The sequence below is a fragment of the Pezoporus occidentalis genome, unplaced genomic scaffold (assembly GCF_034315485.1).
Source record: "Pezoporus occidentalis ecotype Australia unplaced genomic scaffold, CSIRO_AGI_Poc_V1 ctg143, whole genome shotgun sequence".
Taxonomy (NCBI): Eukaryota; Metazoa; Chordata; class Aves; order Psittaciformes; family Psittacidae; genus Pezoporus; species Pezoporus occidentalis.
The window spans coordinates 1,366,987-1,380,711 of record NW_026913241.1 but is presented as its reverse complement, the minus strand read 5'-3'; the positions used below and the strand labels follow the sequence as shown (position 1 = coordinate 1,380,711).

At 38.8% G+C, this 13,725-nt stretch overlaps 1 protein-coding gene across 1 annotated transcript; it reads right to left on the bottom strand.

Annotated features, from left to right (window-relative positions):
* Positions 1 to 405: 405 nt before the first annotated feature.
* MSTN (myostatin) lies at positions 406 to 7,411 on the bottom strand. Its single transcript, XM_062610042.1, has 3 exons — positions 6,907 to 7,411; positions 4,396 to 4,769; positions 406 to 2,142 (listed from the first exon to the last, which is right to left on the bottom strand). Exons 1-3 carry the CDS (start codon positions 7,277 to 7,279, stop codon positions 1,762 to 1,764), a joined length of 1,128 nt encoding a protein of 375 aa, XP_062466026.1. The 5' UTR covers positions 7,280 to 7,411; the 3' UTR covers positions 406 to 1,761.
* Between the last annotated feature and the right edge of the window lie 6,314 nt (positions 7,412 to 13,725).

Genomic DNA, 13,725 nt, shown 5'->3' with positions numbered 1-13,725 from the left:
TATATTTTAAATTTTAATGTCCTTACATACAAATAAAATAAAAAAAGTAGAAAACTCAATACAAAATATTTACCACCTAAGCAGAAAATATAGAAAAGAAAGAAAAGGAAAGAAAATTGAGCATTTTTTGCAGTTTTAGGGTGATTTTACACAAAGAATTCAAAACTGAATTCTAGAATATAACAGAAATGTGTATCACACTAACATTTAACAGTGATTGTGCTGTCTTAACAAACACCTGTTTTATCAGTTATATTTCACACGTGAAATAAACTGGACTTTATAGTAAATAGATTTTGTTTTAATTTCAAGTAATAATTTTTTTACCATAAGAAAATGTACAGAATTAGTGTGGAAATCTGTGTAGTATGTTTGCTCAAATAAAGATAATGCTTTGCTGCAAACTTTTAAATATAATAAAATGCATTTAATAGCAATCTTTTGTGGTATCATCGTTTATGGACATAACATTCAAAGTATGGAAATTCAGTTGTGGATCAAAATGACCATAAAAACAGTAACCCAAAGAACCTTATAAACATGTCAACACCCATCATTTATCACAGATGGCTCATACCAATGTAAAAAACATATAAAATGTAGTATAATTCTCAACATATGGTTTACTTTGTTGCATTGTTCCTACATATTATTTGTGTTAAAAGCCAGGAAATTATATTATGAAGAGAATATTGGCTTTTGTTTATTAAACTAAAGTACGGATTAAAGTTATTCTTTTCCTGTGATGAACATATACCAACAGTGATTAAAAAATAAACATTTATTTACAAAATATTGATGCATACATATTACATAAGTCAGTTATATCAAAGTGGTTTTTTTAAACAATATCTGTAGCAACCAACTATTTGCATTGGTTTATCTTAGTGCAAATGGTAATGTTGCAAAGGCAGGTTATAATGTGGGATTGCGATTTGAATGTTAGACTTCTCTGCTGCCTTTTGTTTTACTATGTCTAGAAAACTATTCCTTTTCATTTAAAAAATATCTATTTCTTGCGAATGTTGAATAGTGTACCTGAGGATAGGGCAAATTCATTATTAATCTAAATTCTTTCACTTAGATAACTATCTATTTACTCAACCTGCTTACGTAGCACCATTGCCATCGATTACTAACATACTAGTGAGAAGAAGGAATGGAAACACGCTAAATACACTATGCCATCCCTAATTTCAGGATTTGTCCATGTATGTGGAATTTTGTTTGATACATTTCACAATTCTGCACTATATATTCAAGTGTTTAAGGATGACTCTGGTGGTATTGTGTAGTGGTGTATATGTAACCAGTATATATTTTCCTGTAAATACAATATTAAGTGAAGCTGTGAAGAAATGGACTTAAAAGCCCTCTCCTTCTGCCCTCAGGTGAGAAGGAGCTTGCTTTTGATTACCAAAGTGTACTGAAAGCTGCATATAAATTTGCGTCTGAATGACTGAATACTGATTCCCTCACAATGTAAGAACTTTGTGTGTTAAATCCGGTGATTTCGATTGTAGATTTTCTGTTTCGCTGGTTCAAAGCCAGCCAGGTCAGGTATCTGTATCGTCCTTTAGTTCACATTCTGTAGCTGGTGCTGCACTAAATCTGTACGATTGTCTGTCATACAGTATGTAGGATGTCGGCAATGCCTTGTGTACGTAACTTCACAGTTTCAAAGACTGGTTGGTGAGGGGGGTATAACTTTTTCTTTTGGTAGCTTCCACAATATACGAAGTGGTGGATCTAACGGCAACCTCATGAGCACCCACAGCGATCTACAACCATGGCCGGGATCTTGCCGTATATTATTTGTTCCTTCCCATTGAAGTACAGCATGTTGATAGGGGACATCTTGGTGGGTGTGCAGCAAGGGCCTGCCGAACCCCTGGGGTTGGCTTGGTGAACGAGGTGAGTGTGCGGGTACTTCTGTAAAAACACAAACTCGCATTCTCCGGAGCAGTAATTTGCTTTGTATCTTTTAGGGGCAATAATCCAGTCCCAGCCGAAAGCTTCAAAATCCACCGTCAGTGGGTAGCGACAACATCGGGATTCTGTCGAGTGCTCGTCACAGTCAAGGCCAAAATCTCTGCGGGACCGTTTTGGTGTGTCTGTAACTCTGACCTCTAGAAACGGGTTCTGTGAGGAGAGGAGAATGAATCAGAAGCATTAATCAGGTATGCCTAAGTTCACTAAAAACATGCAAGTAAGCATTTCAGACATAGATGTATCAAATTAACACTTTCAAATAATTTTTTTCTAAACAAAACCGAGTCCTCCTGCAAATCTCTCCTACAGCTGATCTCCGCTCAAGGATTACTCCTATTTTTCATGCTGAGGACCAGCTTTCCCTTCTGTTCCTCTATAAAGAGCTTTAATTCCTGGGTATCTGTTCCTGAAATCATCATTACCTCAGTGCTAGCACCATTTTTGTTACCTGCTACAGGAATGTTTCAGAAATTTTGGAGGATGCTGGATTTTTATTTTGATGTGGGGTTTGTTTTAAACTCCAAAATGAGAACAGAACTCCCAAAACTTTTAAAGGACAGAACTAACTGTTGCTGGTCTCCCTTTTCTGAATCCCTCTGAAATTCCCTCCATTTAAAATGAGTTCAGGCTTTCTGGATATGGGGAAGGCTTCTTGTCCAGACCAAAAAGGAAGAAGTTGCTGTCATGTTTGAATTACTGCACTGGCAGTAGAAATAAGTGTTCCTCCTGCTAGTTCAGGTTACTTGTACTTCACAACTTTCCCCTCTGCCAAAGGGCTGGATTTGCTGTCCTGAATTTGGAGGGGCACCTAATATTTTGACTCTAGAAAGAACCCTGTGGCCAGGAACGTACTTTGGCAGATCTCCGAGCCACGTGTCTCCTGCTGAAGGTGTGTTTCCACTGTCACCAACTGAGAATAGAAAGAAATCACAGCCTTCACAATCACGAGTTTGAAAAAGCTCCCGGAGTTTCCTCCCTTCCACACACTGATTTCAGTCCTGTGGGTCACTGTGGCACTGACTGAACTGCCCCACGAAGGAAGACCATTCCTTATGAGTAAATAGCAGTCCAGCTAACTTTGTTACGTGGGTTTGTCCCTTCCAAGATACCCACCTCTACAGCTACAAGTTGTCCAGCTGCTGGGTACACTCCTCCCGAAGGTAAATGATATGGGGAGGGGCTTGGTGAGAGGAGTGTCCCTGTACCGGGAGCCGCTGGAGAGGAGCCAGAGGGAAGAGAAGAAACTTCCTTTCCCATTATCAGCCATGCATCTAACCCGGCCCTGCTGCTGAATCAGTTTGTTTTTATCAATGATGATAACCATGTGTTATCCACATGGGTTATCATTTGAATGGATGGAGGTAGTGAGGACGTTCCTTATCATGACATCCAGCTTGCCTGTTTCAAGTATGGGAGATCCACACCTATGCTGGATCTACAATTAAGATATCACAGTGTTTTTCCTTCAACTCCTTTTTAACTGCATTATACTGTTATGAAGTTAAACGTTACACAGCTACATAAATCAGTGATCTTAAAGGTCTTTTCCAAACAAAATGATTCTATGATAAACTGATTGACCTACTGCATAGAAGTAAAAGTAAAATATCCTTTTTTATTCAAAAGGAGGGATTTCTTGGTTGTGATAAGCTCAGGAATTTTTACAGGTTGTTATTTGCAGAAACAGATAACAAGGAAAATGCTCTATTTTAACTGGTATGTTTCAGGTTTAATTTGTTAATTTGTACTTACAAAAAAGAAACCAGATAGTTATTTTATGCTCTTTCTTATAATAATAACAACTCACCTATTGTATCAAACAGAATTTCTCTATTCAAACATTTCTAGTAGGTGGAACGATGCACTTTATCACATACAGAAAGGTACAGAATTCAACATTATGAATATCTGTTCTCACCTTCATAAACATAGATAATTATTGCTATTGCTAATAGAAAATATATGCATACACTGTAGGGAGAAACCCCTTCACTTTCGCAGCAATATCTGAGGCATCTTTCCTATCAATGAAAGAATCTAACCACTCTTCTTTTAGCTTTATGTAAAATAACTGCTTATTAAGCAGTTTTTGCTCTCAAGTTTGAAAATAATGTTACTTTGATCATACCATCCATCAGTACCAAAACATTTTCTAGTTAATGCCTCTCAACATTGCTCTGAAGTACTGCAATTTGACTCAAATTTTCAAATAGGGAAACAGAGGCACAGGAATGCTATTGATTTTGACATAATGAGAGAGCAAAGAACAGAAGATTTGGATATGTAGAACTTCTGTTCCCTGAACAATGCTTCCATTTTATACTTCAAACACAATTTAAATAATTGTTTTTATTTTCAATAAAATGCAAGATATTTAAATTGGATTTTTCTCAAGAAACTTACCAATCCATCTTCACCTGGTCTTGGGAAGGTTACAGCAAGGTCTTGTCCATTCTCATCAAAAGCTTTTATTTCGATGCCTAAGTTGGATTCTGGCTGTTTGAGCCAGTTTTGCAACACTGTCTTCACATCAATACTCTGCCAAATACCAGTGCCGGGGTTCATGTCAAGTTTCAAAGATCGAATTCCAGTATATCTTGTACCATCTTTCATGGGTTTAATAAGTCTCAGGATCTGCACAAACACTGTTGTAGGTTTTTGGACTTGCCTCAAGTATATCCACAATTGTGCCTTTACTACTTTGTTATATTGTATTTTAGAGCTAAACTTAAAGAAGCAACATTTTGGTTTTCCCTCCATTTGGACGAGAAAATCAGCTATAAATGAATGGAAAGAACAGATTACTGAACAGGGAACAAAAAGAAATATTCATATATAAACCCCATTTTTATTTTTTTCTTCCATGTAGGACGACTTACAATATGTTACAAACAGTACCAGTAACAAAGTGGATTTAACTTAATTCATTTTCTCTGGTTTATGCTTTGCAGCAAATTTAATGGATGTCAATGAAATCATTGTGCTATCACCTAAAAGTAATACTATGTGACAAGGAACCTATGATTGTTTTGTAAACAGGCTAAAATGAGGTTTGGCTAACCATTTTCTAGCTCTAGTTGGTGCCTTGTGCTCCATAGGTTAAGCAGAGTGGAGGTACGCTCAGGCTGAAACTTGGAAATGATAGACAGTCACAAGAAGGTAAACACTGTAGAGGACCTTTGTGGTCCTCTGCCTGATCAGGGCTCTGACCAGTGCTGTGGGCTGACCTGCACAACAAAAAAGCCTCTTTCCCAAACAAAAACTACTTGGGGAGAGGACACCGCCTATTTGACTTCACAGTGACTGCTACAAACTCACTTCTGCTAGTCACCATCTGAGGACCTTCATAAAGCATGCAGAATAGCAACTTTGCATAATCTGATTCAATATGTGTTAATAGCTATCATATAACTATTCCTAATTTACCGAATAACCTTAGTGTGCTACACGTATTCAGAGGCAGCTGTGGGCAAACTACACAATTGCTTTAATTTCTTTTCTGAATGGGGAAAAAAATAAGAGTGTTAATCTAAAGATCATTTTGTTTTCATTTGATTAATATTATAGGAAAGTCACATGCAGTGCTGCGTTCCTCCTTCCTGTAGCCTATGAAGCAGCTGTCATACTTGGTCATGGCAATGTCTTTCCATGCCAGGATAAAATGGGTAATACTAATCTTAAATGGTGCAGGGCTTTAACATTCATAAATCTCACCACTTAAGATACCTGTCTCTTTAGTGCATTTAAAATAGTTCAAGGGCTTTTTATAAAGAGTAGGAAATGAGCTTGGATCAATGAAGCACAATGACTTTTCTTCAGTCACTGTAATTATGTAACAATTTAGTTAAAAAATGTTATAAAGCCTTGGACATAATAGGCTCAAATAAAATTGCTGGCAGACCTCAACTTTGTGATAAGGCTGCAGGAATATACTGCCATTAAGTACATGCTAATTAATGAGTTGAAAAAGTTTACAGATAAAGTTACTTCTTCATAGATAAGTACAGCTGGCTAGAGCAGCTGATATTATTCTAGTATGCATATTGTAATGATATCTGTAACTGCTAACATGCCATATATGTCCTGTCATCTTTTTAATTTTCGACATCATATTCATGTTATTTAAAAAAACAGCTGCCATAGCCAAATACTTTAGTTGATGAAGAACATAAGATACTACAGTATTAGCCATGCAAAAGATACTTGATAGGAGCCATAGCAGATGTTTAGCACTCAGAAGATAACTCAGAATCTGCTCATTCAGTAAATGCCTTCATTCTTCCTTGGCATGACTACTGGAGCTGATTGCTATAGCATGGACATTTTAACAGTTAAATCTGTTACACACATATTTGCTTTAAATATATAGTTTTAACTCGGAGGTGGGTGGTGCTAGTTTATGGTATCAGCAAAGAAGCAAGAATTTAACTCTATACTTGCACTTGCTATAACATGTTGCAGTTAGGTGGGTCTGGTGCTCTAAGCTGTATTTCTGCTGATTTCTATTGCTTCTAAAAATGCTGGCCAGTGAAACCTCCCTCAGAAATACATAGTTATCTCATTAGCTGCACTTGTTCTTTATATTTGTGATGGGAAATGCCCTGAGTACTGCAGATAACAAAAGTCAACTAAACTGCAGATCTCCCTTTGCTCTCTAAGGCAATGGGCAAATCCTAAGTGCCACAGGGCATACACGTTACAAGGAGCTGAAAACGGAACAGTAAAACAAAGGATCACAACACAGTCATCTGAACCTGGCTCAAATTCTTTAGTAATAATGCTCTCCTCCCTCCCTCTAGCAGACTTCAGCCAGCAGCCTGTTGGGAGAGCCTGAGGAGGAGTTGCGTGGCTCTACAGCAGAGAGAGAACTCTCTCGGAGGAGTGGTGGGAGGCGAAAGCAGCAGGGTTACTTACACTCTGTAGGCATTGTGATAATCGTTTCGGTGGTGGCATGATAGTCATCGTCTTCCAAAGAGCCATCACTACTGTCATCTCTCTGGACGTCATACTGATCAATCAGTTCCTGGAGTGGAGGAGCTTTGGGTAAAAGTTGTTTAATAACATCCCTGCTAATGTTAGGAGCTTGTTCCAGGCGCAGTTTGCTGAGGATTTGAATTTTTATGGCTTCTATTCTGGAGGATTTTGTATTCTGTCTCCACGTACAAGCATTGCACAGTCCGTCTTTTTCAGTGTTCTCTGTGGGCTGACTACTGTCATCAAGAGCCACCGGATCAACTGAAATCAGCATGAACAGGTAAATATAAACATAGATTGCTAGCTTTTGCATGATCTCACATTCAGTGCAGCGCTTTTCCTTTTTTTTTTCCTTTCCCCTCCCCCTTTCCCTTTCAGTACTAAACAGATCCGTGAAAGCAAATGCAATCTGAGAGACAGCTTGCCACACTGGTGTACCTTATATATTCCAAGGGGGCTTTTTATACTGCAACTTTGATTAGGCTCATGTCGTCAAACCCGACGATTGGTTGCTGTCCCAACAATGAATCTGGCTGTCAGAGGGTAAAGCCCTGTCAATCACAAGTCACTAAACAGCATTTAGTTACAGCCAAGGGTGAACTGATTTATCTGGGTGCTTCATAGAGGATATGTCTTTGCATACTGAAAGGATATATTTCCAAGTATTGTAGGCAGCAGTACTGAAAGACAGCACTGTCATTCTTAAATATATACCAACCGTGTACTTGTACTGTAAATCAAGACAGACCTCTCTCTAAACTTGCTTCAGGCTTATACCAGTCTTTTTGACTTGAAAGTTTGTACTATTTAGATGAAAAACTGCTGTTAGCAGGCAGGGAAAAAAATACTTTAGAAATGCACTGCAAACAGTACTAATTTATGTTGTTCAACGACTAAAATATATTCATAAATATATATACATTTAAATCTGTACTATATCTTCTTTTTCCATGTAATCTTCTATTTCTGTTTAAAACGTGTTATTTCTGTTTAAAATGTATTGTGCCAACCTAAGTGACACCTTTCTGTGTTCTTTTGCTTTCTACTCAAACACTTGTACGTTCTCTGTATTCTGCTTATATTTTTTAAATCACAGTTTTAATATGTTTTCTGCATTAGAGGTACATCCAGATGTGATTTTATACTTACAGGTTATGGCTTATAAAATTTTACAGTAATGTAGCTCATATTTGATGTGCTGTTAGCAAGAATTGTGGAACTCACAATTGGGGGGGCTGGGGGTTACTGGTCAGCACAAGCTGTATATTACAGCAAAGAGAAACCCTGGAATTTGTATATATTGTATATATTTGTATATTTGGGATCTGTATGTTACAGCAAAGGGAAATCCTAGAATTTCATACAATATGCTAAAGTTGGCTTACCTAACTTAGGACTCAGTTTCTCACTGAGTTTCTCTTCCCATTCTAAGTGCAACCAAAATATATGGCAAACAGCGTTTTTTTGCACATGTGCATCTAAGAAAAACATTGGTATATGGAAAAATACTTTGAAAGAGTTTCTTTCTGCCTGGTCATTCATATTGTTTTGTATCACCTCTGCAGGGCATGCAAATTCATTGCATAGCACAGAACTGAGCCTAATATTCAGCTCATGACCAGTGACGTAAATCATGAGTACTCAATTAAAATTGATTGTCCTACCCTGGTGTAAAGTGATAGATGTATCACACTCACATATTCCAGGCCTATGGCTTTAGTGTCAGACCCTCGTATTCTGATTTCAGCCAAAATATGCATTTAAAGAAAGCAGTTTTACTCCTGAGCATTTGCTTTTTATACAAGAGTATGCTGCAGCTACTTTTCACATGTGGCAACATAAATTGGCTCATGGTTCAGTGGAACTAGAAGTCAGGATAGATTTGATTTGCAGTGGAGACTGCCTGTCGTGCTTATAACATATTTTAAACAGACTTCTAGTGCATTTCAAGTGCTGGAAATGTATTTTTATGGAAGACGCATAGGATGATTCACAGTATGAATCCTTTTAAAAGTACTGATCTTACTTGTGATTTTGAGGGGCTTTAGGTAGAGGATTTTTTGTTGTTTGTATACTATTATGACAGTGAATGTCATAATAAAACTATTTTTTATCATTTTTTATTTTAAACCAGAGTGAGTTAACAAGTTGAGCATGAAAGGGGATCTACCCCCAGGTAGAAACAGGTACCAGGTTTCACACCAGCAACAGTTTTAAAGAGAACAATGATCTATCCTTAAACAGGTGGAAACGATGATTAATATCAGTGTAACTAAATGCTCTGGCAGACCATGGCTTTAAGGCATTCATGTTGGAGAGGGGACAAGAGAAATTCTCTGCAAAGCAATGCGTCCAGCACCATGACTCCTCATTGAATGTGTTCTGCAGCAGCTTACCCGGTGCTCAGCAGCCATGCTGGTACCTGGCCTGCTCCTTCTCCTTCAAGGTCTTCACCCTCTGACTATGGCTCACCATGGGCATGCAGAACTTCTTGGTTTGTTTTCCTATCTCCTGCAATAGTTCCATTAATCTGCAAAAAAGCCCCCCCCCCCCCCCCATTTGTTTATGGCCGCAAGACCAAAGTCATCTTCTGTAAGGCAAAAACCTCTGTGAGCTCTGAGCAAGAGCAGAGCTTGGTCTTGGCCACCAAGGTGACACATGGTGGTAAACGGAGCCTACTGAGCACCATGGCTCTGCTCGCTAATTAGAAGTAGGAGGCAGCAATAGCAGCTGGAGTGGTGACATAGGGACTATTGATTGACCAGGATGGCAAAAGTGCCCCAGAATTCACCAGCAGCTGCATAACAAAGAGCAGTATTTTATTCCATTTCCCTCATAAAGAGTACTTCATATCCACATGCCATGAATAACTCTAGGCTGTTAGTGGAATACCTTTCTCTTCATCTTCTGTTGTTGCCAGCTTTTTCTTTTCTATGAAACTGCAAGAATTTGGAAGGGAGCTTGAAGAGTTGCACTTGATCAGGAGCTATTGAAGGATCTAATTTCATTGTTAATAATAATACAATATGCAATTTGGTTCTCCATCTGACTTTCATTGTAGTGGGATTGGGAAGCGATGACTACAGAAGTAGGTGACAGAGGTGGGAAAAGTGATAAAATGGCAAGGTTGAAGTTGCTCCAAAAATTTATTTGGGAAAAAAAAAACTAAAAAACCACAAACCCCAGAAAAACCCAGCACATTACCACCAGCAAAACTAAAGAAGAGTTAAAAATGAAATGCAAATCTTACTGAACTTTATGGCATTTTAATATTATCTTTGGGATTTGTGTCATTCTACCCGCCATGCCTGCCAATAGTGAATAGTATTCCCAATCCTAACTATTCAAAGATCATGGCTCAGGCCCCCAAAACCAAGCAATGTAAGAATGTTCCTTTCTGAAAGGAAAAAGACACATATCTGTCTACCTGTAGACTTCTCCGCTCCTTCACCCCTTCCACCAGGAGCTTTTGTAGTCACTGGAAAACCTAAAAAGAAAAAAAGGGAAAAAACCACAAACCCATCCCCAAGAAATCTGAGTAATAGAGAAATTTCAAAGACACTGTGTTACTGTGAGTTTTATGGAAAAACAGTGACTGTGGAGGAAAAGGAGATTACCAATGCCCTCCCTGAGGAGAAGGCAAACAGAGCCCAACCATTACCCATCCTTTTTGGCAGCCTCTAATTAGCCAATCAGCTTGTGCTTCTTCATCATTACTCAGCATGCTGATAGCTCTGGACGATCTACAGTGTGTCACCCCTTGCTGGGCTAGCAACCCAGAAAACATAGGGAGCAGGATGGGATTTGAACTTGTTCTGGGGGTGGACCAAGTAGACATGGAAAGGAACCAGGACATTTCTGAGAAAAGAGAGAGTTACAGGGGTAGGAAGGAGCTGCTCTCGTGGCAAGGAAGCAGAGGGACATGGGTTATAATCCTGCCAGAAATCAGACAGCTTCATCCTGTTGTAGGCTAGATTTCCAAAAACTTCCTTATAGCCTGCAGAACCAGAAATTCACTATTACTTTTTCTGCTGTTGAACTTAAATGAAATAGTCCCCATAACTGACTGACTTCAGAAGGTCGAAGGAACAAAGAAATCAGGTGTTGTGAAATGCACTGTAAATCTGTGATTGCTGTTTACATTGATGTCAAGTCCTACATCTTGAATTGGCTTCTCTCCCTGGTTTGTCTTTTAAGGAAGATGTAACATTCCTTCTGAACAGCTGAGGAAGGTATTCTTTGAGTCACCTTTTCTCTCACTTTCATCAGCATAAAGCCTAATTTCTAGAATAAGCATATTGAAATGGATAGAAAATCCCATTGAAAGCATTTTTGGACCATCCCATTTAAAGCATTTTTGGACCAGATTCATCTCTCGCTTACCTGCAGTAAGCTGGGGATAATGTTTGTGAAGTATTTTTGGTTGGAACAGTTGAATTTTCATAGAAAAACTCAGACACATAATTAAATGCAGTGGAGGTAGGGTGTTTTAAGTGCTTAACTATGAGCCCAGCTGTCTTAACTCACCAGGTGCTTGCTCTTAGCCGCCTGAATCACAACATAAATGCATTACTTTGACCTCAAAGCAGATATAAAGTCATGTCTAGAAACCACACAGAAACAAATCTTGCAATAACAAAAAGCTGATGAAAACATCATCCCAATCACATTGTGTAAACTAAAGCTGCAGCTACTATCAAGCTACTTATATTACTTGTAGTAATAAGTGAATTGAAATATGAAAGCTGTAACTGATATGAATTCTTACTCTGTAACAAATGCCCTGAAACAGTTTGCCTCCTGCTGTTTTTTTTTTCTCCTACAAAAGTAGTCATATATAACCTTCAAAACATTCTGCTGTATCAGCTACTGAAAGTCAGCTTTATTTCTTTATTTTGATAGTATGGGCATTTAGCTCCTTCAACTTACCAAAAAAGAAGTAAGTTCATCTTCTTTTTCACTAATTTTGAGTTCCAGGTATAAGAAAGTGTATTTCACATAGAAGAACATGCATGGCACAGGGTATGAATGCCCTGGTATGCTGGCATCTGGGTGGGGTATGGCACAACTCCTTCTCATCCCCTCCAGTTGGGTTCAGGGATCTGGGACTTTGAGTGGTCTCCCCCAGTGTGTACCTGGGTATGTGACTGCAGTTTGAGTACCAGGACAAATCATCACTGTCTGGCCAATGACTTCCTTGACTTGGGAGCTAGGGGAGATAGTAGTGTATCTTACCTGCTAAGGACTTTCTCACAAGCCATGATATGTAAGCATGCAAAGGATAAAATGGGGAAACAGGAAAAACTGGCATCCATAGCAAAAAAACAAACCCCATAGCAAATGGGTGCTGTGCCCCATGATGCACCTCTTAGCTTACCCAAGAGATGCTGCTGAATGTAGGCTTCTGGCTTATTCTTGCCTTTCTGGCCATCTCCTTCGTGCCTGCAGCTTTTGTGCTGCTGTACCATAAGTGTATGTGTAGAAAGGGCCAACAATGCCCTATCACTTTTATCTCTCCTACATATTCCAGTACATGTTGCTCCAGAACCAACCAGATACACTAATGGAAATGAACTTCAGAAACAGTCAAGGAAATATGTTCCCATTAGACTTACTAAAAAGATTTAAGGAAGAATGCAATTATAGTGAAAGCTGCCAGTTTCTGAGTTCTTTTGTCTTCAGGACTTTATTCTACAGCCTTCATTATGGTGTCTGTGTATCTTATAAAGAGCTCTCTTGAATACCTGTTTAATTCTAAGGCTCTACCCTTTAGAGTTGTAGCTTTTATATTTTTTACCCAAAATTCCTGACATTCATCCTGACATTCATCTTCAATGTCTTTTAAAATAGCTGCATCAGCCGCCACGGCACTGATGGGAAAACTTGAATTCCTCTAAGGATCTGTTACCGTACTTGGAGAGGTTTCACTTCTGCATTTGCACAATCAGAGTGCTTGAAATACCCAAATACCTCGGCTCGGTATTACCAGCTACAAGAATGCTTGTGTTTTCTCTAAGGCACAACTCTTTGAAGGGGATTTTCGGCCCCAGAGGTCAGTGATTTGGTATGAGTGGCCTGTCCTCTGCTGGGTTGTTCGGGAATGGCATCCGCTGGGAAATGAAGGCCACAGCTCAAATGTTTTACTTTTTCCCCCTCTTTTTTATTTTCCTCCTTTTTTTTTTTCATGTATATATATATGTAGAGATGATATTAAAAGCTAACAGAAATTCTTCACAACACCAGAAAAATGCACTTTTACAAAATTCAGTGATTTCACTCTGCGTAAGCTTTCCCAGTGCCATAATGGACTGAATTAATTAAATCTTTTCATCAGAAGATGCTATGTGTGGGACAGATTTGACTCCTCGTCTCAAACTGTCCTTCTGCTGCCCTCCCTGTGTGCCTATGTGCCTCCTTTGCTTTGGCCACACTCTGTGGTTTTGCTCCTACTGAATATTGACACAAGCTGAATGGGAACAACCTGTATCACCTAGTACCCACTTGTCTATAAGTGGCATAGTGATATACAGGCATAAGAATAGCTTTATTTATTTATTTATTTATTGCAAGCAGAGGAGCTGGCTTTGAAGTTCAAGTCTTCTGAAACTCTTAGCATTTGGGATAGTGAATTCATAGAATGATACAATAGTTTGGGTTGGAAGGGGCTTTTAAAGGTTATGTCATCCATTCCTGCAATAAGCAGGGACATCTTCAACTAGACCAGGTTGCCCAAAGCCCCATCCAACCTGACCTTGAATG

Bases quoted from the DNA above. Each gene is read 5' to 3' on its own strand.
- MSTN (XM_062610042.1), bottom strand. From the start codon at position 7,279: ATGCAAAAGCTAGCAATCTATGTTTATATTTACCTGTTCATGCTGATT. The intron at 4,770-6,906 runs GTAAGTAACCCT...ATTCATTTATAG, and splicing joins TATCACAATGCCTACAGAGT to CTGATTTTCTCGTCCAAATG. The intron at 2,143-4,395 runs GTAAGTTTCTTG...CTCTCCTCACAG, and splicing joins GACCAGGTGAAGATGGATTG to AACCCGTTTCTAGAGGTCAG.